The sequence below is a fragment of the Lolium rigidum genome, chromosome 3 (assembly GCF_022539505.1).
Source record: "Lolium rigidum isolate FL_2022 chromosome 3, APGP_CSIRO_Lrig_0.1, whole genome shotgun sequence".
In the NCBI taxonomy this organism is placed as follows: Eukaryota; Viridiplantae; Streptophyta; class Magnoliopsida; order Poales; family Poaceae; genus Lolium; species Lolium rigidum.
This window is the reverse complement of record NC_061510.1, coordinates 160444516-160470485: the sequence shown is the minus strand read 5'-3', so window position 1 is coordinate 160470485 and position 25970 is coordinate 160444516. Positions and strand designations below refer to the sequence as shown.

The 25970-nt window shown below is 45.1% G+C and overlaps 1 protein-coding gene across 1 annotated transcript; it reads right to left on the bottom strand.

Moving 5' to 3' along the window:
• Positions 1 to 22034: 22034 nt before the first annotated feature.
• On the bottom strand, positions 22035 to 22708 carry LOC124698528 (E3 ubiquitin-protein ligase Os06g0535400-like). The gene has a single exon (XM_047231016.1). It carries the CDS (start codon positions 22706 to 22708, stop codon positions 22238 to 22240), a length of 471 nt encoding a protein of 156 aa, XP_047086972.1. The 3' UTR covers positions 22035 to 22237.
• Positions 22709 to 25970: the final 3262 nt, after the last annotated feature.

The window sequence follows — 25970 nt, the reverse complement described above, 5'->3', positions numbered from 1 at the left end:
GCCAGCCTATGGTGAGGGGGGCCCAGGCACCCTCCTGCGTCGCCTCTTCGCCTATAAGACCCCTTTCGACCTAAAAACGCGATACCAATTGACGAAACTCCAGAAACACTCCAGAGGCGCCGCCACCATCGCGAAACTCCGTTTCGGGGGACAGAAGTCTCTGTTCCGGCACCTCGCCGGGACGGGGAAGTGCCCCGGAAGCCATCTCCATCAACGCCACCGCCTCCATCATGCTCCGTGAGTAGTTCCCCCATGGACTACGGGTTCTAGCTGTAGCTAGTTGGTATTCTCTCCCCATGTACTTCAATACAATGATCTCATGAGCTGCCTTACATGATTGAGATTCATCTAATGTAATCGGTGTTGTGTTTGTCGGGATCCGATGGATTGTTACATTATGATTGTCTATCTACAAAGTTTATGAAGTTATTGTTGCTTGCAATCTTGTTATGCTTAATGCTTGTCACTAGGGCCCGAGTGGCATGATCTTAGATTTAAGCTCTATACTTATTGCTTAGATTGTATCTACAAGTTGTTTGCACATGTCTATGTCCGGAACCAAAGGCCCCAAAATGACGAAATTGGGACAAGCTGGAGGGAAAGGCTTAGATATGAGGATCACATGTTTTCACGGAGTGTTAATGCTTTGCTCCGGTGCTCTATTAAAAGGAGTACCTTAATTTCCGATGAGATTCCCTAGAGCCCCGGCTGCCACCGGCTGGTAGGACAAAAGATGTTGTACAAGTTTCTCATTGCGAGCACGTATGACTATATATGGAAAACATGCCTACATGATTAATGATCTTGATGTTCTGTCTTAATGCTATTTCAATCCTATCAATTGCCCAACCGTAATTTGTTCACCCAACACTTGTTATTGGAGAGTTACCACTAGTGTAGATAGCTGGGAACCCCGGTCCATCTTTCATCATCATATACTCGTTCTACATGTCATTGGAAGTAGTATCAACTATCTTCCGGTGCCATTGCCTCTCGTATTACTCATTATCGCTGCTGTGTTACTATTAGTACTTGCTCTCATATCATTGCTACTTTCACATCACCCTCGTTACTAGTGCTTTTCCAGTGTGCAGCTGAATTGACAACTCAGTTGTTAAGGCTTATAAGTATTCTTTACCTCCCCTTGTGTCGAATCAATAAATTTGGGTTTTACTTCCCTCGAAGACTGTTGCGATCCCCTATACTTGTGGGTTAACATGATGTCCGGAGGAGAAAGTTCTATTCCCCAAAGGGAGACACGACCTGTAGCTTCTGGATTGTTGAGTATGTTGGATAAAGGCGCCTCATTGACCACTATTATCGGGTGCGCCGAAAAATAGTGCCGCAATTTTCTTGCGGTTGTGAATACTCCGTATGCTAGCTTCTGGTACTGTGGGTACCTCTGTTTTGAAGGCGACAATACTTCACTTATGAAATATACTGGCCTCTGTACTCCATGGAGTTTTCCTTATTCCTCTCTTTCGACAACTAGTGCCGTGCTGACCACCTAGGGTGTAGCCGCAATGTATAGCAAGAGGGATTCCTTCTCTTTTGGCGCCACCAAGATTGGTGGTGTCGAAATTGCGCGTTTAAGATCTTCGAAAGCTCTATCTGCCTCTTCGTTCCACTGGAAATTATCTCCTTGTTTGATTAGGGCGTAGAATGGTAACGCCTTTTCTCCCAGTCTGGCGACGAATCTGCTTAAGGCTGCGACTCGCCCAGTCAGTTGCTGTACTTCTTTCAACTTTGTTGGCTTCCTCATTGTTACGATAGCTTGAATTTTTTCGGGATTTGCTTCAATCCCTCTTGCTGAAACTAAGAACCCGAGAAGTTCTCCTGCAGGGACGCCGAAAGAACATTTTGTTGGATTCAGCTTGAGACAAAATTTGTCGAGATTGTCAAAAGTTTCCTTCAAGTCCTCGATCAATGTTGCCCCCTTTTTTGATGTTATAACGACATCGTCAATGTATACTTGTACGTTTTGGCAATCTGTGTTGCTAAGCACTTCTGCATCATCCGCTGATATGTTGCTCCCGCGTTTTTCAGACCAAAAGGCATTGTTTGATAGCAAAACACGCCATAAGGTGTGATGAACGCTGTTTTGACTTCATCCTCTTCTTTCAATCTGATCTGGTTATAACCAGAGTAAGCATCCAAGAAGGAAAGACGTTCACATCCTGCCGTGGAGTCGATAATTTGATCGATCCTCGGGAGGGGAAAGTGATCCTTTGGACAATGTTTGTTGAGACACGTAAAGTCGACACACATGCGAAGGACTTTAGTGTTTTTCTTTGGGACCAATACTGGGTTTGCTACCCACGTGGCCTCTGTATGTAGTTCCTAGATGAAACCAGCTTCTCTTAGTCGATCAATCTATGACAGCATAGCTTTGCGGTTTGGCTCCGAAAAACGCCGCAAAGGTTGTTTTATTGGTCTCGCAAGTGGATCCAAGTTTAGGTGGTGCTCGGCAAGTTCCCTGGGTACTCCTGGCATGTCAGCTAGACACCATGCGAAGATTTTTCAGTGCTCACGGAGGAACTCGACGAGCGCGCTTTCCTATGCGAGGTCCATGTTTGCTGCGATGGACGTCGTCTTCTTTGGATCTGTCGGGTGAATCTGCACCTCCTTGGAATCCTTTGTAGTGTTAAAGGTTGGCTCTTTATTAGGCCTCCCCACATCTGGTAGCACATCATAATCAGTCGTAAGCCTTGACTCCATGTATTCTGCTTGCATCCCGAAAGTTTCTGATAGTCGATGAAAATCCTTGTCACATTTATCGGCTAGTGCGAAGCTTCCTTTGACTGTGATTGGTCCCTTAGGTCCACGTAACCTCCACAACAAGTATGTATAATGTGGTACTGCCATAAACCTGGCATATGCTGGCCGTCCCAACAAGGCGTGATACTGTGACGGGAAATCCACGACTTCGAACTCCGGCTTCTCTATCCCGTAATTTTCTCGGGTTCCAAACCGAACGTCGAGATTGATCTTCCCCAACGGATAACTTGGCTTCTCTGGCGTAATTCCATGAAAACGCGTATCAGTTGGCTTCAAATTTGCTAGGGAGATGTTCATCTTCCTTAGCGTATCTGCGTACATAAGGTTTAGGCTGCTGCCACCGTCTATGAATACTCGCGATACGTCAAATCCCGTGATTACTGCTGGTAAGATAAGTGCTTACTGCCCTGGTCGAGGAACTTGCTGCGGATGGTCCGCTATCGTGAAGCCAATATCCTGCCCTGACCAATTGAGGTACTCAACCGTTGGTGGAGGCATCTTCTCTGCCATAAACACCTATCGCGAGATTACTTTCTGAGCTCTATTAGATGGCCTGCCTTTTTGAATCATTGAGACCGCTCCATGAGAGTTAGGATCAACGTAAGGTGGTGGTGCTGGTGCTGCCGCTATTCTGAGCTGATGTCGATTTTCGTCCGTAATTTCAGGAGGAGGTGGCAAGTGAATCTCACTCCTGGGCCCTTGCGGATTTCTATTTGTCGCCTGGGCATTGGTGTGCCCTGCCCACCTTAGCATTGCCTGAAAATTTCGGCAATCCTTTTGCAGGTGTCCTGACTGTCTCTTTCCATTGTTGTCGACATAGAAGTGCATTTGGCATGGCCCGTTCATCATCTCCTCAGGGGACACAAAAGGTCTCTGAAACCTAGGTCCATTATTTGGCTTATTATTTCGTGAGTCATCTCTATTGTCGCCTCGCTGCTCGTTGCTCCTTTGATAATCATCTCTATTGTTTCCTCCAGCGCTTGCTCGAAATCCAGCCGAGATTTGGCCAGGTGCATCATAACTCGCAAATTGTCGAGAAAATCGTCGTCTATTTTGAAAATTTCGACTGCGGTCCTCCTCTGGTGACCTATGTCGTTTATTATGCACATCATCCTCGCCATCTGCCCATCTGTTTGCTATTTCCATTAATGCTGATACTGTCCTTGGGTTGGTTCTTCCCAAGTCCTCCACAAAATCGCCTCGTCGAACTCCTGCTACGAACGCATCTATCGCTCTCTCGTCAGATATATTCTCTGCCGAGTTTTTAATGATGTTCCACCTTTGAATGTACTTCCTCATTGATTCATCATGCTTTTGTCGACATGATCTCAATTCCTCTAGTGTCGCCGGCTTTTTGCAGGTTGATCGGAAGTTCTTGACAAACACATCCTCAAAGCTATCCCAGCTGTCGATAGAACCTGGAGGAAGCTTTTTTATCCAAGATCTTGCGGCTCCGCTCAGGTGTATCTGAATGCTTCGCATGGCTGTTGCTCTAGTCCCACCTATCGGCTTTACCGTCTCGAGGTAATCGACTAGCCAATCCTCGGGATCTTGTAGGCCATCAAATTTCTTGAAACTATCGGGTAACTTGAATCCCGAGGGGACTCGAGTTTTCCGGACCCGTCGCGTAAAACACGTGAGTCCACACATATCTTCTTCGGCGAGTTCCGGTGACCGCCGATGTTCTCTTCCGCCTTGTCGCGCTCTATCTACCCTGGCCTGAGCCGCCGTATCTCTGACTCCACTTGTTGCCGGTGGATTTTGCACTGCTGCAGTAGGTCTCGGGCTATTTTGTCTTGCGGCTCCTTCGGGAGGTGTGGCTGCAAATGCTGCTCCCATGGCCCCACATCCTGCCATGGCCATGTTATACAACGCTTCTCTCGGGTCCCCAGGAGGTGGCCTGGATGCTAAGATGAAAGCTTGCGTTGCCATGTATCCTGCTTCTGGTGTTTTCGGGATGATATTCCCCCTCGTGTCGATTGACATAAAAGACATATCGAGGTTTTGAATTAAAGTGTCTCTTTCAGCCTCAGGTATATTTTGCAGCCGAGATCTTGCTCTCCTTCGAGCTTCTCTGTGGCTATCTCCCGAAGTTCCTGATTGTCGACTTAACTCCGCTCTTCGCCTGCTTGATGCTGAGGCTGCCTCTTTTCTCTGTTCAGATCAGCTGTCTGTTTTTCTAATTCCCTTCCAGCTCGAGCGAGCCTATATTGGTAGGCCTGTAATTCTTCGACCGTAGCGGTTGTCTCCATTGGTTCAGAACCATCCATAGCTCTTGCTGCTCTATCCCATGCTTGCTTGTGGAAGTTGGACTCTAACACGTGGTGTAGGCCCGACATATTTAGTGCCCAAACCTCGCCTTAGGTCGAAGGATCGACATATGGATTTCCCAAGTCGTCGAAAGCCTCCGATGTTTCCTCCTGATCGCGACTTGCTTCTCCGATGGCGCAGATCTGATGATATTTTGAGTGCTGAACTTTGCTTGGTTTGGTGACACCATCATAAAGATTGGTGAAGACCTTTCCGATAGAGATGGACTTGTCGATGAAGTCGAAGCTGTCGGTGTCGCTTGAGTCATCGCTTATATAGGAGTCCGCAGATGACTCAAAGGATATGTCGCTGAAGATCTTGGCGAGTTTCTCGCTTGCCTTGTTGCTGATGAAGCGTGGCGATGAAGTCTCCTCATCGTCTGACTCGATGGATGGTGATGAGCTTGAAAAATCGGGATCGACCGCCGATAATCCCGACGAGATCGGAACTTCGAGACGATACGTTCCTTCTTTCTCGACGCGAAAGTGGAACTTTCCGAACGTCATCTCCATGGGCTCCTCCAAATACGCATATGCATCCAAACGGGAGGGCGGGTGAGGAACAAAATCAACGAGACCAGTTTCGATCTGTTTACCTCTGTCCATGATGTTGCTTGCTATCGACGAAGTCGACGATCTTGAATGTGCCATCGAGATCAGCTCCTTGTCGCCTCTAGATCCCACGGACGGCGCCAATTGACAAGGTATTAACTTGTCAATGCCTACAAGTTGTAGACTAGGGTTTCGTTGGATGTAGAGGGCAAGTAGATCTCGAAGGTTTCAGCCGAAAAGTACTCGACGATGTAAGAGCTAGGGTTTGAGAGACAATGATTCGATCCTTTCTTTGTCCCTCGACTCCCCCTTATATAGGAGGTGGAGCCGAGGGATTCGTGATTCACAAGTTTACAGAGTCCGGGAGGGTTTCTAACCCTTCCCGCAAGATTACAAATAATGCCTCCTATTACAACTCTAGCCTTCCTTAATAATATCTTGGGCTTCCGAATCTTCTTATCCTTCGGGTCGTGGGCCTTCAGTAAACCTCGGGTACCTTCTTCGGCAGGCCCATTGGGGATGCCTATGTCAGCTGGACCAGAAGATGGACGTGAAGCTGGACATGGAGCTGGATATGAAGACATCCCATGGACGCGCGAGGGAGAAGCGGGAGGCATGCACGAGAGGAGGAGATGTTCCAGTCGGCGCCAGGACCGGTCAACCGGCCGTACCGCCGGGCCGCCCGGTCCCAGGGCCGGTCCGACCGGCCCCCACGCCGGATCCATCCGGTTTCAACCGGATTTCTGACTTGTGCCAACCGGGGCGGTGTCCAGTAAGCCCCGCATCGTCGCCCGGTCACCACCCGGCGCCAGATCCGGTTTGAACCGGACCGGCCGGTCCTAGACCCGGTCGACCGGCCCCCAGGCCGGCCGAGTCCGAGTCTGTCTCGACCAGATCTATTCTAGGTCGGTTATTTTTGTATCTTTTCGACCAGAGGTCGTCCCGGACGCCTATATAAGTGCCCAGGACGCCCCCCCTAGCTGCTTTAGACTACGTTTAAGATAAACCCTAGTTCTTAGTTGTTTGCTATGCAAAACTATTGAATCCCAACTCTCCAATTCGTTGCGATCTGGAGTTTTATGCTACTGAAAGTTTGTGTGATCTGCTATTCCATTGGGGATTAGAAGATTGCAATCTACCGCTTCGTGGTCGGCGGCTACGTGCGCAAGTGTGTGGAGTTGCGAATATCTTGCAGGGTTGAGAGCTGTTGCATTGGCGACAGGAATCAATCGAGAGACTTCGTCGGCGTCATACAAATTATCCTCCTCATATCATCGATTCCATCCGCTGCTACCATCGCGTGTTCATCACCACCCGTCGCTTACTGAGAAGATCGGGCAACCCCATATCAATTATTCTGTCTATCTCTTCATGAGTAAATGGAACTTCAAGGTTTAAAAGATCAGCATTGGCCGGGAGGTGGTTAATGTTGAAAAGAATAGCAGGGTGATCCGATACACCAAGCCTGCCTTTGAATGATTGCCAGAGAATAGCTGCTTTCTGTTCATGATCAGTAATAAATCTACCATCATCTGTAGATATAGATGCAATAAGGTTATGTCTGTAATTCCTTGTTGCAATAGCATGATTTTTTTTGTATTTTCATCTCCCAACTAAGCTCATATTATGTTGGCCCTTTTCCTCCAGTATTTTCTTTTTGCCTCTAACATATTCAGTGTGTGCTTCTTCAGTGCTGAGCGGAAATTTGATTCAATGGTTGATAATGGCCTCTGATCCTCTATACCATCAAGGAAGGCAGTAACAAAACAGCAATTGGTAATCACCTTATTCAACTGAGAAATACTTTTGCTCCATTTTCTCAATGCATGCCTGATATTCTTGAATCTAGCAGTAATGTCTTGTGCTGGGTTTTTATATACCCCATTGTTGAACCAATTATTTGAGATAATATCTTGGAACCCTTCAAAATCAGTCCAAAAATCCTCAAATCTAAATATATTTGTTTTTTGTATTGCAGCCCCAATCTTGATTTGTATAGGTACATGGTCAGAGGATAATTTTGCAAGTGGGGTGGCAATAGTATCAAGGAAAAGTGGTAGTCCATTCAGAGGAAGTAAAAATCCAATCTAGTTTTTCTAGCAAAGGATTTACCTGCATGTTGCTCGAGGAAAATGCTCACAATTGAAAAAATGTTCACAAAATATAAATTCTTCACACTTTTTACAAAAAATAATCATGAATTTCAACTGTTCACCGATTTAAAAAACGTTCACAAATGTTAAAATGCTTGTGGATTTTCAAAAAAGTGATCATGAATTTGAAAAATGATCGTCGATTTAAAAAGTGTTCACGGAAATGTTTCGAAAAATGTTCATGCTTTAAAAAATATGTTCGTGAATTAGAAAAATATTTGTCAATCTAAAAAACAATAACGGATGTATAAAAAATGGGCACGAGCTGGAAAAAATCGTGATTATTTAAAATAAAATCATGTTAAATGTATTTATAAAACAAATAAGAAGAAGAGAAAAGAAAAAACATTCGCCATCTTAAAATCATGCTTTAAATGTATTTATAAATCTAAATTTGGAAAAACATTCACCATCTTAAAAAATTCACACATTTAAAAATGTTAACAAATTTATAAAGTACTCGTAATAAATTAGAAAAGGAGAAAGAAAAAAAACACGAAAACCCTAGAAAAAAGAACATGGAAAATAGGAAAGCAAATAAGAAGAAGAGAAAAGAAAACCAGAAAAAATCGCTCAGAAGCTTCTGGTAGTTTCCAAAAACTGGCAGAAGCTAATTCAATGTGGGCCGGTCCAGCGCACCACAACTACAAGTCCGCTGGCTAACGGACGCGTGAGCATCAAATAGGAATCCCGCTCTTTCTCACTTGGCATTTCCAAGTACGCGTCTGAAGGCTTCAAAAAAAAAAAAAAAAAAAAAGTACGCGTCTGACTTAACAAATGGCCTAATCACTGAAGGTCCAACGCAAGGCCCAGTCAAAAGGGCTGGTGAGCCCTAACTTCTTTATCAAACAAATAGATGATTTCACATCTCAAGCCAATCCTTCGAACATTTGCTTCATCTAGAATATTTGTGCCATCTATAATGTAGGGGTGTCACTCTGTAGAGACCAACTTCCAGGAAGGTATGACTGGCCTACCTACCTATGACACGTGCTATTGCTGGAGACGGCGATTTACACAGAAATAACCCTTTGTCAAACTATAGCACAGACTGATCCCTCGGGCAAACTATTTCACCCATCTAACCCTTTTGTGTGGCGCCCCTCCCATGGGCACCACACATGCCCAAGTGGCGCCCGTACTACTGGCGCCACACACCCATCCGACGTGGCGCCGTCGACGCTGAGGTGTGCTACCCATCCGACGTGGCAGGATGTGTGGCGCCTGTGGCATCGGCGCCACACATCCACTTATGTTTGCACAAACATACTGTAAGACATTTCTCCAGGGACTTAGCCGTTTTGGCGACCCTGTTTGTGTGGCGCCGAAGGCATGGGCGCTACACGTCACCATGTGGCGCCGACGGCACGGGCGCCACACAAAGAGGCTCGCCAAAACGGCTAAGGACTAATCGTCCGGATCCCCAGGATGTTTTCGACCCCAAAGTTGATATAAGTTGACGTGTGTGGCGCCGATGCCATGGGCGCCACACAGTGCAGTGTGGCGCCGATGCCACGGGCGCCACACATAGTGCCTCGCCAAAACGGCTAAGGACCAAGCGTCCGGAGCCCCTCGATGTTTTCGACATATAATCAACATATGTGGCGCCGATGCCATGGGCGCCGCATATTGATGTGTGGCGCCAGCGTGAGGGGCGCCACTTTTTGACTTGTGTTAAAACCATGAAAATTCTTGCCTTAGTTAACCAGTTTTCAACACAACAGTAGCAATTTCATACACATAGAACATACACATATAACACATCATAGCTCACATCGTAGCACATAGCTTGAAACAACACGTACCAACAATAGACATGGTTTGAAATGACATATAGTTCACAACACGATACTTATGACGATAGAGTTCACAACAACACGTAGCAAATCCTAGTTTCGTCCTCGACGTGCCGTCCTCACGGGCTGCTTCTGGACGGCCATCCTTTTCGTCCGTTGCCGTGGCTCTTGTTGCTGCTGCTCCTCCTCCTCCTGCTCCTCTTGCTCCTCATGTTCCTCCTCCTCTGAAGATAACGGCTCATCGTTCCTCATCCTCCTCAAAGATGATCTCCGCGGCGTCGCCTCATCCTCCTCAATGACAACCTTCTTTCCTCGGTTGACATAATCTTCCGGAGTGTACCGGTTTGGAGCCTTGCCCCTTGGCTTCAACTGGTAAGCTGACCGTGTGGCTTGCTTCTTGCCGCGACTAATGCTTTAACTCAAAATTTCCTCGTCGTCAGGAATCTTCACAAACATGAACACATGAGATTACAGAAGTTGAAACTAGTAAGCACATGTTTGACAGCAACAAAATAGTCCATACCTGCGCTTCGTCAGGAATTTCGGTGTCGCGGCAACCTAGCAAGTTGGCTAACCGCCGCATCTTTCGTGCAGTGTTCTGCGTCGTGAAAGTCATGGTTACAAAGCCACCCCAGGAACACACTAGCTTACATTGAATGTTGGCGATCATACCTTAATGAAATGCCGTATCGGTCCGATAGGCTTCTCATCTGTATAGTTCTGATTCCAAACAACCTCGCACTCGTCAGCTGTTTTTTGGATCTCGGACCGCTGCGACAAACATATTATACAGAATTTGAGCGATCACATGCCAATGTAGATGATGTACTAGCTAACGAGAGAATACATTACCACGAAGTTCAGCTCGGAAGCAATAGAAGTCGATCTTCCTCTCGCCGAAGCATAGGTGTCGTGCTGGCTTTGCGCAACCTCATCGAACTCGATGGGGTCGTCCAAGATGTTGTCATCATACGCGTGTTTCACTAACTCGATACGCGTGTTTTCATGAAACCACTGGAGATAGTTGTTGAAAGCGGCCAAGTCGTGAGGCACAATCTCCACAGGGCCAGCATTCCGTATCGCTTCCAAACAGTGTTGGAACGCTGTGATGTGGCCGCTATGATGGACATGCCAATTTGTGATCTTCCTCTGCCGCTGCCTATCAAGCCTGCAAGAATCAAGAAGTTAGATTCTACCTCTTCAATCAAGAAACTTCCATCGCATGATTCCAGAAGTTTACATATGAAGCGCCTGGCCCGTGTCTTGCCACTGAGGTGGGCACTCCTGATACAGCCCAAACTTTCTCATCACTATGTGCGGCTGGTGGTATTCAACAAGCCACATGCATATGAGTGGGCAGCGCATACGCCAGAACCGCGCCTCCTCCGTGCACTTGTGGTTGAGGTCAGTCATCGCCGCTCCAATTGATGCGTGCAGTCGACACGTCCGTTGGGAACCCCAAGAGGAAGGTGTGATGTGTACAGTAGCAAGTTTTCCCTCAGAAAGAAACCAAGGTTTATCGAACCAGTAGGAGCCAAGAAGCACGTTGAAGGTTGATGGCGGCGGAGTGTAGTGCGACGCAACACCAGGGATTCCGGCGCCAACGTGGAACCTGCACAACACAATCAAAGTACTTTGCCCCAACGTAATGATGATGTTGTCAATCTCACCGGCTTGTCGTAAACAAAGGATTAAACGTATTGTGTGGAAGATGATGATTGTTTGCGAAGAACAGTAAAGAACAATTGCAGTAGATTGTATTTCAGATGTAAAGAATAGGACCGGGGTCCACAGATCACTACTGGTGTCTCTCCCATAAGATAAGCAGATGTTGGGTGAACAAATTACAATTGGGCAATTGACAAATAAAGAAGGCATAACAATGCACATACATATATCATGATGAGTACTATGAGATTTAATCAGGGCATTACGACAAAGTACATAGGCCGCTACCCAGCATGCATCTATGCCTAAAAAGTCCACCTTCAGGTTATCATCCGAACCCCTCCAGTATTAAGTTGTAAACAACGGACAATTGCATTAAGTATGGTGCGTAATGTAATCAACACAAATATCCTTAGACAAAGCATCGATGTTTTATCCCTAGTGGCAACAGCACATCCACAACCTTAGAACTTTCTCGTCATCGTCCCGCATTTAATGGAGGCATGAACCCACTATCGAGCATAAATACCCCCTCTTGGAGTCACAAGTATCAACTTGGCCGAGCCTCTACTAGCAACGGAGAGCATGCAAGAACATAAATAACATATATGATAGATTGATAATCAACTTGACATAGTATTCAATATTCATCGGATCCCAACAAACACAACATGTAGGATTACAAATAGATGATCTTGATCAAGATAGGCAGCTCACAAGATCTAACATGATAGCACAATGAGGAGAAGACAACCATCTAGCTACTGCTATGGACCCATAGTCCAGGGGTGGACTACTCACACATCGATCCGGAGGCGATCATGGCGATGAAGAGACCTCCGGGAGATGATTCCCCTCTCCGGCAGGGTGCCGGAGGAGATCTCCTGAATCCCCCGAGATGGGATTGGCGGCGGCGGCCTCTCTGGAAGGTTTTCCGTATCGTTGCTCTCGGTACTGGGGGTTTCGCGACGAAGACTTTAAGTAGGCGGAAGGGCAGGTCAGGAGGCTTCACGGGGGCCCCACACAACAGGGTCGCGCGAGCCCCCTGTAGGCCGCGCCGCCCTAGTGTGGCGGCGCCCCGTGGCCCCACTTCGTGACTCCTTCGGTCTTCTGCAAGCTTCGTGTAAAAATAGGCCCCTGGGCGTTGATTTCGTCCAATTCCGAGAATATTTCCTTACTAGGATTTCTGAAACCAAAAACAGCAGAAAACAAAGAATCGGCTCTTCGGCATCTCGTCAATAGGTTAGTGCCGGAAAATGCATAAATATGACATATAATGTATATAAAACATGTGAGTATCATCATAAAAGTAGCATGGAACATAAGAAATTATAGATACGTTTGAGACGTATCAAGCATCCCCAAGCTTAGTTCCTATTCGCCCTCGAGTAGGTAAACGATAACAAAGATAATTTCTGAAGTGACATGCTATCATAGTCTTGATCATACTATTGTAAGCATATGAGATGAATGCAACAATTCGAAGCAATGATGAAGATAATGAGTAAACAAATGAATCATATAGCAAAGACTTTTCATGAATAATACTTTCAAGACAAGCATCAATAAGACTTGCATAAGAGTTACTCATAAAGCAATAAATTCAAAGTAAAGGTATTGAAGCAACACAAAGGAAGATATAACTTTCAGCGGTTGCTTTCAACTTCAACATGTATATCTCATAGATAATTGTCAACATAAAGCAATATAACAAGTGCAATAGGTAAACATGTAAGAATCAATGCACACAGTTGACACAAGTGTTTGCTTATGGGATAGAAAGAATAGACAAACTGACTCAACAATAAAGTAAAAGATAGGCCCTTCGCAGAGGGAAGCATGGATTACTATATTTGTGCTAGAGCTTTTCATTTTGAAAACAAGAAACAATTTTGTCAACGGTAGTAATAAAGCATATGTGTTATGTATAAGACATCTTATAAGTTGCAAGCCTCATGCATAGTATACCAATAGTGCTCGCACCTTGTCCTAATTAGCTCGGATTAACACGGATTATCATTGCATAGCATATGTTTCAACCAAGTGTCACAAAGGGGTACCTCTATGCCGCCTGTACAAAGGTCTAAGGAGAAAGCTCGCATTGGATTTCTCGCTTTTGATTATTCTCAACTTAGACATCCATACCGGGACAACATAGACAACATGATAATGGACTCCTCTTTAATGCATAAGCATTCAACAACAATTAAAATTCTCATAAGAGATTGAAGATTAGTTGTCCAAACTGAAACTTCCACCATGAATCATGGCTTTAGTTAGCGGCCCAATGTTCTTCTCTAACAGTATGCATACTCAAACCACTTGATCATGAAAATCGCCCTTACTTCAGACAAGACGAACATGCATAGCAACTCACATGATATTCAACAAAGGTAAAAGAGTTGATGGCGTTCCCAGAAACATGGTTACCTCTCAACAAGCAACTTATTAAGAAATAAGACACATAAGTACATATTCTTCACCACAATAGTTTTTAAGGCTATTTGTCCCATGAGCTATGTATTGCAAAGGCAAAGAATAGAAATTTTAAAGGTAGCACTCAAGCAATTTACTTTGGAATAGCGGATAAATACCATGTGGTAGGTAGGTATGGTGGACACAAATGGCATGGTTATTGGCTCAAGGATTTGGATGCACGAGAAGAATTCCTCTCAATACAAGGCTAGGCTAGCAAGGTTGTTTGAAGCAAACTCAAGTATAAAAGGTGCAGCAAAGCTCACATATGAACATATTGTAACTATTATAAGACTTTATATTGTCTCCTTGTTGTTCAAACACCTCAACCAGAAAATATCTAGACTCTAGAGATCAATCATGCAAACCAAATTTTGACAAGCTCTATGTAGTTCTTCATTAATGAGTACAAGGTACATGATGCAAGAGCTTAAACATGATCTATATGATCACAACAATTGCCAAGTATCACATTATTCAAGACATTAAACCATTTACCACATGCGGCATTTTCCATTTCCAACCATATAACAAAGAATGAAATAGTCCAACTTTCGCAATGAACATTAAAAATAAAGCTAACAACATATGTGTTCATACGAAACAGCGGAGCGTGTCTCTCTCCCAAACAAAGAATGCTAGGATCCGATTTATTCAAACAAAAACAAAAACAAAAACAAACAGACGCTCCAAGTAAAGCACATAAGATGTGACGGAATAAAAATATAGTTTCACTAGAGGAACCTGATAAGTTGTCGATGAAGAAGGGATGCCTCGGGCATCCCCAAGCTTAGACGCTTGAGTATTCTTAAAATATGCAGGTATGAACCACGGGGGCATCCCCAAGCTTTGACTTTTCACTCTTCTTGATCATATTGTATCATCCTCCTCTCTTGACCCTTGAAAACCTCCTCCACACCAAACTCGAAACAAACTCATTAGAGGGTCAGTGCATAATTCCTATATTCAGAGGTGACATAATCATTCTTAACACTTCTGGACATTGCACAAAGCTACTGAAAGTTAATGGAACAAAGAAATCCATCAAACATAGCAAACCAGGTAATGCGAAATAAAAGGCAGAATCTGTCAAAACAGAACAGTTCGTAAAGACGAATTTTAAAGAGGCACCAGACTTGCTCAGATGAAAATTCCCAAATTGAATAAAAGTTGCGTACATATCTGAGGATCACGCACGTAAATTGGCAGATTTTTTTAAATTTCCTACAGAGACTACTGCTCAAATTCGTGACAGCAAGAAATCTGTTCCTGCGCAGTAATCCAAATCTAGTATTGGCTTTACTATCAAAGACTTTACTTGGCACAACAATGCAATAAAATAAAGATAAGGAGAGGTTGCTACAGTAATAACAACTTCCAAGACTCAAATATAAAACAAAGTGCAGAAGTAAAATAATGGGTTGTCTCCCATAAGCGCTTTTCTTTAACGTCTTTCAGCTAGGCGCAGAAAGTGTATATCAAGTATTATCAAGAGACGAAACATAAACATAGGGGTTGGGAGTTTTGTCAACTATGCATTTTATCTTATCTATGTGAGTTTCAGAGGCTCCCTTTTCATTATTCTTAGGCTTGCTATCCTCGTCAAACAAATTTTCAGGAACAAGCCAACCATAGTTATTTTCTAGAGCGTCATTCATCCCTAGGAGCTTACAAGGTATTGTTGTCTTAATCTCCCCACCATCATTAACATTATTAGTGTACCTTATTCTCTCCATGTCTATATTTTCAAGGGTACTAGCAAAGTTGGTATAAGAGCCAAGCATCTTATATTTAATAAAGACCTTTCTAGCCTCTCTTGCTACACCACCAAATTCTTTAAGAAGGGTTTCTAAAACAAAATCTTTCTTTTCTCCTTCTTCCATATTACCGAGTGTGAGAAACATGTGTTGGATTATAGGATTGAGATTAACAAATTTAGTTTCCAACATGTGTACTAAAGAAGCAACAGCAATTTCATAAGTAGGAGCAAGTTCTACCAAGTGTCTATCTTCAAAATCTTCAGCGGTACTAACATGAGTGAAAAAATCTTCTATATTATCTCTTCCAATTATAGACCCTCGTCCTACCGGTATGTCTTTCAGAGTGAACTTAGGAGGAAACATGATGAAATAAACAAAAGGTAAATAAAGTAAATGCAAGTAACTAATTTTTTTGTGTTTTTGATATAGAGAACAAGACAGTAAATAAAGTAAAACTAGCATCTAATTTTTTTTGTGTTTTTGATATAAGAAGCAAACAAAGCAGTAAATAAAATAAAGTAAAGCAAGACAAAAACAAAGTAAAGAGATTGGATGTGGAAGACTCCCCTTGCAGCGTGTCTTGATCTCCCCGGCAACGGCGCCAGAAAAAGAGCTTGATGCGTGCAGTCGACACGTCCGTTGGGAACCCCAAGAGGAAGGTGTGATGCGTACAGTAGCAAGTTTTCCCTCGAAAGAAACCAAGGTTTATCGAACCCAGTAGGAGCCAAGAAGCACGTTGAAGGTTGATGGCGGCGGAGTGTAGTGCGGCGCAACACCAGGGATTCCGGCGCCAACGTGGAACCTGCACAACACAATCAAAGTACTTTGCCCCAACGTAACAGTGAGGTTGTCAATCTCTCCGGCTTGCTGTAAACAAAGGATTAAACGTATTGTGTGGAAGATGATGATTGTTTGCGAACAACAGTAAAGAACAATTGCAGCAGATTGTATTTCAGATGTAAAGAATAGGACCGGGGTCCACAGATCACTAGTGGTGTCTCTCCCATAAGATAAGAAGATGTTGGGTGAACAAATTACAGTTGGGCAATTGACAAATAAAGAAGGCATAACAATGCACATACATATATCATGATGAGTACTATGAGATTTAATCAAGGCATTACGACAAAGTACATAGACCGCTATCTAGCATGCATCTATGCCTAAAAAGTCCACCTTCAGGTTATCATCCGAACCCCCTCCAGTATTAAGTTGTAAACAACAGACAATTGCATTAAGTATGGTGCGTAATGTAATCAACACAAATATCCTTAGACAAAGCATCGATGTTTTTTTCCTAGTAGCAACAGACACATCCACAACCTTAGAACTTTCCGTCATCGTCCCGCATTTAATGGAGGCATGAACCCACTATCGAGCATAAATACCCCCTCTTGGAGTCACAAGTATCAACTTGGCCAGAGCCTCTACTAGCAATGGAGAGCATGCAAGAACATAAATAACATATATGATAGATTGATAATCAACTTGACATAGTATTCAATATTCATCGGATCCCAACAAACACAACATGTAGGATTACAAATAGATGATCTTGATCATGATAGGCAGCTCACAAGATCTAACATGATAGCACAATGATGAGAAGACAACCATCTAGCTACTGTTATGGACCCATAGTCCAGGGGTGGACTACTCACACATCGATCCGGAGGCGATCATGGCGATGAAGAGACCTCCGGGAGATGATTCCCTCTCCGGCCAGGTGCCGGAGGAGATCTCCCGAATCCCCCGAGATGGGATTGGCGGCGGCGGCGTCTCCGGGAAGGTTTTCCGTATCGTGGCTCTCGGCATCGGGGGTTTCGCGACGAAGACTTTAAGTAGGCGGAAGGGCAGGTCAGGAGGCTTCACGGGGGCCCCACACAAAAGGGCCGCGCGGGCCCCCTGTAGGCCGCGCCGCCCTAGTGTGGCGGCGCCCCGTGGCCCCACTTCGTGACTCCTTCGGTCTTCTGGAAGCTTCGTGTAAAAATAGGCCCCTGGGCGTTGATTTCGTCCAATTCCGAGAATATTTCCTTACTAGGATTTTTGAAACCAAAAACAGCAGAAAACAAAGAATCGGCTCTTCGGCATCTCGTCAATAGGTTAGTGCCGGAAAATGCATAAATATGACATATAATGTATATAAAACATGTGAGTATCATCATAAAAGTAGCATGGAACATAAGAAATTATAGATACGTTTGAGACGTATCACCAATGCGGTAGTAGGTACCATATGGCTCCCAATCCACCTGCACCATACAATATTTCAGAATTTAGAACATGCCAATAGAATTTATGAACTCGGATTGCAAAAGAGTGATCGGTTACCTGCTCAGCGGTAAGAGTGTCCAACTCCTCAGTGTAGTGCCTGTACATGATCTTTGGATCGCTCGTCATCTCGGAGACATTGTCCCAAAGGTATGCCCAAGTCGGCTCCCGATCAGGGTTGTTCGGGTGATGAGGCCATGGCCTCTCTGTGAGTACCCTGGGCCGCCCAACTAATAGGCGGTCCCAGCTCCATACGGAAAGTTGGAGCAAGCATCCACCAATACCGCCGCTCCCAGTCCTGCGACAAGCTTCATCCAACTGCGTACATAAGACATTTGGTTAGAGGTAGATGTAGGCAACCTACTATAGAAGAATAATACATGCAAAAAATCTTCACCTGCCGGTAGAGGTAGGCAAGTGTCGCTGTTCCCCAACTCCACCGGTGCTCCAACACCGTAAACGCCTTCAGCCAACACCAATGGGCCAACTTCCCACCACTGTCAGGAAAGAGAGTCCTCGAAATCATGTACCACAAGTACACTCGGGTGTACGTCCTGAGAGTGTCCCTGTTGGCCCCTTCCGGGCATTCTCCAAAGTTAAGCCTAATCCAAGAGAAAGCCGCGCCGACGGGAGCTCTCTCCTTTGGATTTGCTGGCGCCGGAGGAGCCATGCCAATAAGCGCCTCCATCTGCTGGCGCCACCCATCAGAAGCTGTGTTCATACACAGTGGCTCGCCCTGAATAGGAAGTCCAAGGATCATGTAAACATCCTGAAGAGTAGGGGTCATCTCGCCGGCCCTCAAGTGGAAGGTGTGCGTCTCCGGCCTACACCGGTCGACAAGGGCGGTGAGTGCCGCGGCGTTCATGTTCGGCCCCCCACGGCTTACAAGCGATATGAACGGGAGAAGACCGGTAGGCTCGATGAACTCCGTGTACCTCTCGTCATATGGTATATCCACTGTGCCATGGTAACGAATCTTCAAAGGGTGAAGATCCGTTGTTCTCTCCGTCATATGAAAAGCCCGGTGATCCCTGTCATACTCTTGATCTAGGAGCCACACCATCCTACATGTTTACACAAATACACCATATTATGAGCCATTTCTAACAAATATGAGCAACACATACATGAGAATATATCCAAATATGTCATCACACATACATCACATACATACGTATACATACTTATCTAGGGATAAAACACCATATTATGAGCCATTCCTAACAAATATGAGTTATTCAATCACAAATATGAGTTATTCCTTCACATACACATTCATGAAATTTCATGCCTAGGGTTCCTCCACAAATCTAGGATACATACATATCTAGGGTTCCTACACATACACATTCAACACATACATAGCCATTTCAACACATACATAGCCATTTCAAATCTAGTTTCCATGTCTAGGGTTCATGTACAAATCTAGCAAAATTTTATATCTATTGTTCCAACAAATCTATGGTTCAAACACATGCATACAATGAGGCTATCAATTTCAATACATACACATCAATATAGATTTCAACAACCAACATTTCCAATCTAGGTTCCATGTCTAAATCGAATTAAATCGGAGCAAATCTTGGATGAATCGAAGGGGAACGAAGGGGAATACCTTGAGGATTGTATGGTGATGGATTTGGCCGACCAGATCTGTCCAATCCGTGGAGGATTTGGTGGGGGGCGGAGGAGAGGCGTCCGGCGGCGGCAGTTGGAGGAGGAGAAGCAGAGAGGAAGAGAAAGAAGAAGAGGGTCGGGCTGGGCGCGGGCGTGGGCGCCACACTGTGAAGAGTGGCGCCCGTGGCATCGGCGCCACACATAGAGCCTCGCCAAACGGCTAAGTCCCAATCGATTTGTCTTACAGTATGTTTTGGGCAATTACAAGTGCATGTGTGGCGCCGATGGGAGCGGCGCCACACATCCTGCCACGTCGGCTCGGCGCAGCAGCTCAGCGTGGAGGGCGCCACGCGTCGGCTGGGAGAGTGGCGCCGCAGGTACGGGCGCCACTCTGGCATGTGTGGCGCCCATGGGAGGAACGCCACACAAAAGGGTTAGATGAGTGAAATAGTTTGCCCGGAGGATCAGTCTGTGCTATAACTGCAATAAAGGGTTATTTGTGTGTAAATCGCCGCTGGAGACTCCCCGGATATGCCAAACGCATTCCTGCGAACGCCCCGCCCGCTAAGTATAGTTACATATAAAGCATAAATACAGTTACATATAGAGTACGAATACAACGAAAAACGGGTATAACTCAGTGAACACGCGAGTACACTTGCGTGCAAAGTACGAGTACTGTCACATACAGAGCACACATATAAGTATAACTGCATACACGAGCGTGTATAAGTATAACTGCACGCACGAGCAAGTATAAGTACAGCTGCACGCACGAGCGAGTACACACATGAGCAAGTACATGTACATAAGTACAATGCACACACGAGCAAGTACATCTACCGAGTTAAGGGAAAACTGTATCAAATACACGAAATTCAGAAGTACTTATCAGTGTAAGCACGAGTACAGTTACGTACGCACTAGCCATGCTAGTATTGCAAGTACTGAAAACAAGTTTTCGAAATCTATCAACATCGGATCTACTTTTGAATACGTCAAGGCGAGGATCTAAAAAATGAAAACGATTGGTAAGTTAAACTGGAATTTCAATTTAAGAAAACCAAAGTAAAAAATAAAGTGAAAACTGAACCTCCATGTCCTTCTCTTTCCTCCATCATTTCCACCTTGCTTTCTCTTACGACACTTGGTAAGCAGGTGAATTACTTTCCACGAAAATTCTAGAACCACAACTTGCTTCACGTGCCGCATGTGAAAAGACTTTTAGACCTACGTAAAAATCAGCCTTTTTTAAAGATTTCGATAATGTAGCTCAAGACTCGTGGTGTAGTTCAGTCATCGATTGCAACATGGCTAGGTGTCGTTTGGGTATTGGATCATCTCCGCTCCTACCACAAAGGCCCTCTATAGGTCTTTAGGGAGTGCTGGCGCCAAAAATCGCGCTCAGTCGCGGCCTCCAAAATAGTTTTTCAGCTGGTGTGGCCCAACTATCCATCCGGCGCCCCTAGGCCAAACCCAATGAAAAGGGAGGCTAGCGGGGGCACCGGCTCGCCGCGTGTTGGCGGAAGCGACGTGGGAAGAAGGCGCGGAAAACGCCTCCTCGCTGTGGACCCGCCCTGTTAGTGTTAGCGGAGTCGTCTTCCTCCTCGCCTTCCACTCCCGGCTGCTCGCCTTGACCGACTGCTCGTCTTCAGCATCGGCGTTAATGTTGCTCGTCTTCAGCGCCTGCTCGTCTTCAGCGGCAGCGTTAATGCTCGCAAACACCACCTCGGCGCCATATAAACCCCAGCGCTGCTCCCTCGCCGCACATTCCAGCCAACGCCCTCCAAAACTTCTCCAGCACTGGCGCCCTCGTCATCTCCTCCAAAACTTTTCCAGCATCGACGCCCTCTCCATGGACCGCCAAGAACAAGAAGGCGCCACCGCCAATGGCTTCGGCCGCTGTTGGCTTCAAGTCGCCAAGGCGCGCGCCCTCTGGAATGCGGGCTACCCCGTCCCGCCGGACATGCGCTTTTCAACGGGATGGGCGCTTAGCCACAGCGGCCTGCCGGTCCCGCCGGTGCCGACGGGGTCGGTGCGCGCCGTCGCCATCTACCTCTCCCCCTCGCCGTCGCGGCCGGCTAGGAGAAGCAGGGCGGCATCCGACCGCTGTAATAGAGAGAGGCGCCTAGAGAGCGCTTTATTGTTGAAGATCCCGAACGAGGAGAAGCTCACGCCTTGCTCCGACTCCACCGGAGCTCATCGCCGCAAGCCAACCACCGGATGCGCCAGGCCTAGCTAGAGACCTAGTCGCCCTACTCCAAAACCCGGCAAACAGCCGAAAAACCTACATCTAATCCTAGATACTACTCCGGGGCCTCTACTCTGCCATCTCTGGTCGGCCAAGCTGGCGGAGATAGCTTGGGATCGGTCCGGTCTCTGCTGGTCAACGCACAGACGTGGAGGGAGGAGAAGGGGAGGGGAAAAGGAGAGGAGAGAGTTGCTTCTTAGCCTACCTTTTTAGCATAAAGCAATCTTAATGAACGTTTGACCTAGAACTAGCAAAGGGTTACGAAAAAAATCGAAATCTTGCAGCTCCACTGTGCGTTCTGCCTACGGCTAACCTTTTTTTTTTTTTGCGACAAAAGCCTACGGCTAACCTGATATGATCTTTTTTTAAACAACTTCGCGACGATGCAATCGTGTGGTAAACAGATAAGCTATGAAACAAAAGTCCGCAAACAATTTGCACATCAGACCACAAACTATTAATCAACCCATACACCAGACTAATTAATCCGACGGTAATTTGTAATCTTGAAACACTTTCTCCCTCTTTGGGCGTGGCTTTCACTTGTCTCATCAGAGTGAACGGAACAGAAACGGACAGCCTTCCTCACACACACGGCCCTTTACTGTGGCATCGTCGGACTACGCGTCCACACCACCCTCCCGTCGCCGAAGCCGCACGCAATCCTCGCCGGCCGCGACCATGAAGGCGCCGCCTCCGCCAGCACCACTGCAGGTATCACGGCCTTGGTGGCTGGCCGACCATGCGCGGGGACCTCGACCGGCACGGGGTGGCGGCAGAGCGGGCACTCGGGTCGCAGCAGCAGCCACCTGCCGATGCACTCATCGTGGAACCCATGCCCGCACCCCGGCAACACCCGCACCGGCACCGCCGCTGGCTCAGTGTCGCCGGAGCATCCCGCCGATCCGGCCAGCTCCGAGAGGCACACAGCGCACTCCTGCTCCGCCACCGTGTACGTGGCGCCTTCCTGCCGGTCGCCGTGTGCCCAAGCCAAGGCAAGAGTCCCGGCTGTCGCTGCGGCAGCGGCAGCGGCTGCCGCACCGGCGACCACCGCGCCGGCAATAGCGATCATGGAATCCTTTGGGCCCTCGACGTGTTCCTATTCCGATGGGGGATTAGAGGTCGGCGAGTGCAGGCGGTGATGATGTGTGGTATATAGGGAAAGAGGTCGACGAGAGGAGGCGCGACGTGGGCGCATCAACGCAGGCGCGGGTGAGGGTGAGGAGGAGCACATCACACAACCGAAAAGCCCAGATCGACAGGACATGCGCGAGAGCGACCTCCTATCCTTTCTCCGATGCTTAAAGAAAGGGATATATGCGCATTAAGCGACCAGAATCAGTTGTTGGAGATGTTTGCTGCAAACATGCTTTGCATGATGTGATGAGATCTCAATTATGCACATCTTATTATTAAGTATAGTTGTGCCTGCCTTTAACTGCTCGATTATTCAGACAAATTAATTAACAAACATTAGTCCTTACTATCGCACGTAGTTTGAGGCCAATTTTTTTAAGGATATTACTCCGTATATTATTCAAAATACCAATAGATTTATATTCAAAATAAGTCTGCACTGGTATAATATTCATGGCATGTAACCCATACATTATTGAAGAAATTGATGAAGAAATTGATGACTAGAATCAATAAGCCTGAATGAAGGGAGTGCATAGTTAATATGAACTACTCCCTCTGTCTCATAAAAATTGTCTGAGATTTGTCAAAATTTAATGCATCCAAATTTTGACAAATCTCTGACAATTTTCATGGGACAGAGGGAGTACAACCATCCCCACAAATCCATAAAATAGAAAATCATTATCAGGGCTAAGTGCCGTGGCTACACAAGCGTTTTTTTCTTCTTTCTTACAAGAAACGAGTACACAAAGGGTTAGAAGAGACCTATAAACACATAGTGATGTCCTTCACCCAAAGTCGTATGCGGTTGATTCCTTGACACACTTAGGTTCCTCTTCTGGTTACTGAACTGTGTTGTGCTAAGCTTATTTCATCATAATATGTTGTTGAAACATTGTTAGGCTGACTGTGTCGCCCAAAGAAAAGAAAACTAGACCAAAGTTGGTTGTAGATTTTTTTTTTGCGAAACATAGTACAATCAAAGATGCTCATACATACGCGTGCACACTCACCCCAATGAACGCACACACGCACACCCTATCTCTATGAGCACCTCCAAGAGACTGCATTGAAGAAGTTGTAGATTGAGGTAACTCGAGTTGCATTTGAACCCACCCTAGGGCCCATATTACCGGCCAATGCCTCCTAAGTGTCGGGCTAAACCGGTGAGTGAAGAGGTTTATGGGATGACCTGGTACTAACATTCTTTGTGTACTGGTCAGCGTTTCGCTTGATTTGTAAGATAATGCTAATAATTTTTCTTATTTTCACATTTAATTATTATAGAAAATTAATAAAAGACATAAAACCATGTGTTGGCCAACAAATAGAACTAACAATACTTTTACATGTAATGCAGGCACTAGCTCTCTCTTTCAAATTTATTTGGTTAGTATATAATTTCGGCTTCATCCAATGGATTGTTTAGAATTAGAGACGTTCCATCTAAAGAAAATACAATCAGGTTCAGATAGAGAATAACACGATGCTTCACGTCTTCCTGGAGCAACTCGTGGCCGTGAAAACCTCGCCTGGATCGCAAATAACCAATAATCGTACTACATGTTTTTCATCAAAGCTATACAATTTTGATAACAGTGTCACAGATTGAACACAAGTTCAATCCATCGTATCATTGCGATTTTTCTGCATCGATGACAATGAACAGACTGGGTTTTCCCTCAAAGCCACTCTACATGGACAGATAAAAGATATGTGGAATCTATCATATCATATCATCGATCGTGGGGTCATTCTGCTCGTTGAAGTCGGCGACCAAGAGGGCATAGTCAGCAACCATTCTGTCAAAATCTTCGGAGAGAGCTAGTCGGGTCTTTTCCCTGCGCGTGAAGTAGTCGGCTTCGACCTCGACCAAGCCTTTGGCAGCGTACTCGCGGCGGACCCAGTCCTGGTACTTTGAGTACTCCTCCCAGTGGGCAAATTTTAGAAAAAAAAATGAAAATCGTGTTCTTTAGTTTGCTACGAATCACCGCACACCCTCCCCATAGCATGGGCCAGGCCCATATATCACTCCGGTTCTTTAGTTTGCTACGGGCTTTTGCCCTTCTCGAATTTCTACTGCTTTTTTTCGGTTTCTTTTTTTCTTTTCTTTTTCTGTGTTTATTTTTCTCGTTTTATTTTTCTGTTCAAAAATAATTTTCGGATTTTTTAAAATTTAAAAATGTTCAAGTTTGAAAAATGTTTATTTTTAAAAGTTAAACGAATTTTGAAGTTTGAAATTTTTTAAAATTTGAACGAATTTTAAAGTATGTACAAATTTTGTGTTTTGAACGAATTTCGAAGTTTGAACAAATTTTGAGTTTTGAACGGATTTCAATATTTGAACAAATTTTTAGTTTTGAACGAATTTTCGTAATTTGAACAATTTCCGAATTTTGAACAGATTGATTTTCTTAATGATTTTTCGAATTTTTAAAAATTGAATTTTGATCGATTTTCGATTTTTTTTAGAAATGAAAATCGTGCTTTTATAAGATCTATGTACAGGAAATTTTGAACAAATTTTAGATAAAGAAAAAAAAAAGAAAAACGTAAGATTTTTATAACAGAATCATAAACAGAAAAAGGGAAAAAAGAAAATAGAAAAAAATGCTTACCTGATGGGCCGTGGCCCATTTAATAGCCGCCGGGTCGGAGGGGTGTGCGGCACCCCGTTCGCGCCGACCCGGTCGGCATATAGCACATCCCCTCCCAGTGCGCCTCCATTAACTCCAGGTTTCCGCGTAGGAGCTCCTTTGTATACGGGAGCGCCTATAGGACGCTTTAAGCGAAGCATTACGTTGTCACTCGGCCCATTAAAGCGTTCGTTGTTACTAGAAACAACCTGTTCGTCGTTCTTGTGCTAGCGCTCGAAAACTGTTAAAATTCGAAAAATCTTTAGATCTAAAAAATGTTCAAAGTGAAATTCATTCAGATTTTGAAATTGTTTCTATTAAAATTTGTTCGGATATAAAAAAATGTTTATATAAAAAAATTATATTTTGAAATAGTTCATATCTAAAATTTGTTTGGATTCAAAAAATGTTCAAATTTGAAATTTGTTCATATTGTCCAACTGTTCATATTTAAAATTTGTCCGGATCTAAAAAATGTTCAAATTAAAAATTTGTACGTATTTTCAAATTAAAAATATTTTAAAATCTGAGAAATTTCCGTAAAATATGTTCGAAATA

Coding starts and splice junctions, on each gene's coding strand:
- LOC124698528 (XM_047231016.1), bottom strand. CDS start 22,708: ATGATCGCTATTGCCGGCGCGGTGGTCGCCGGTGCGGCAGCCGCTGCC.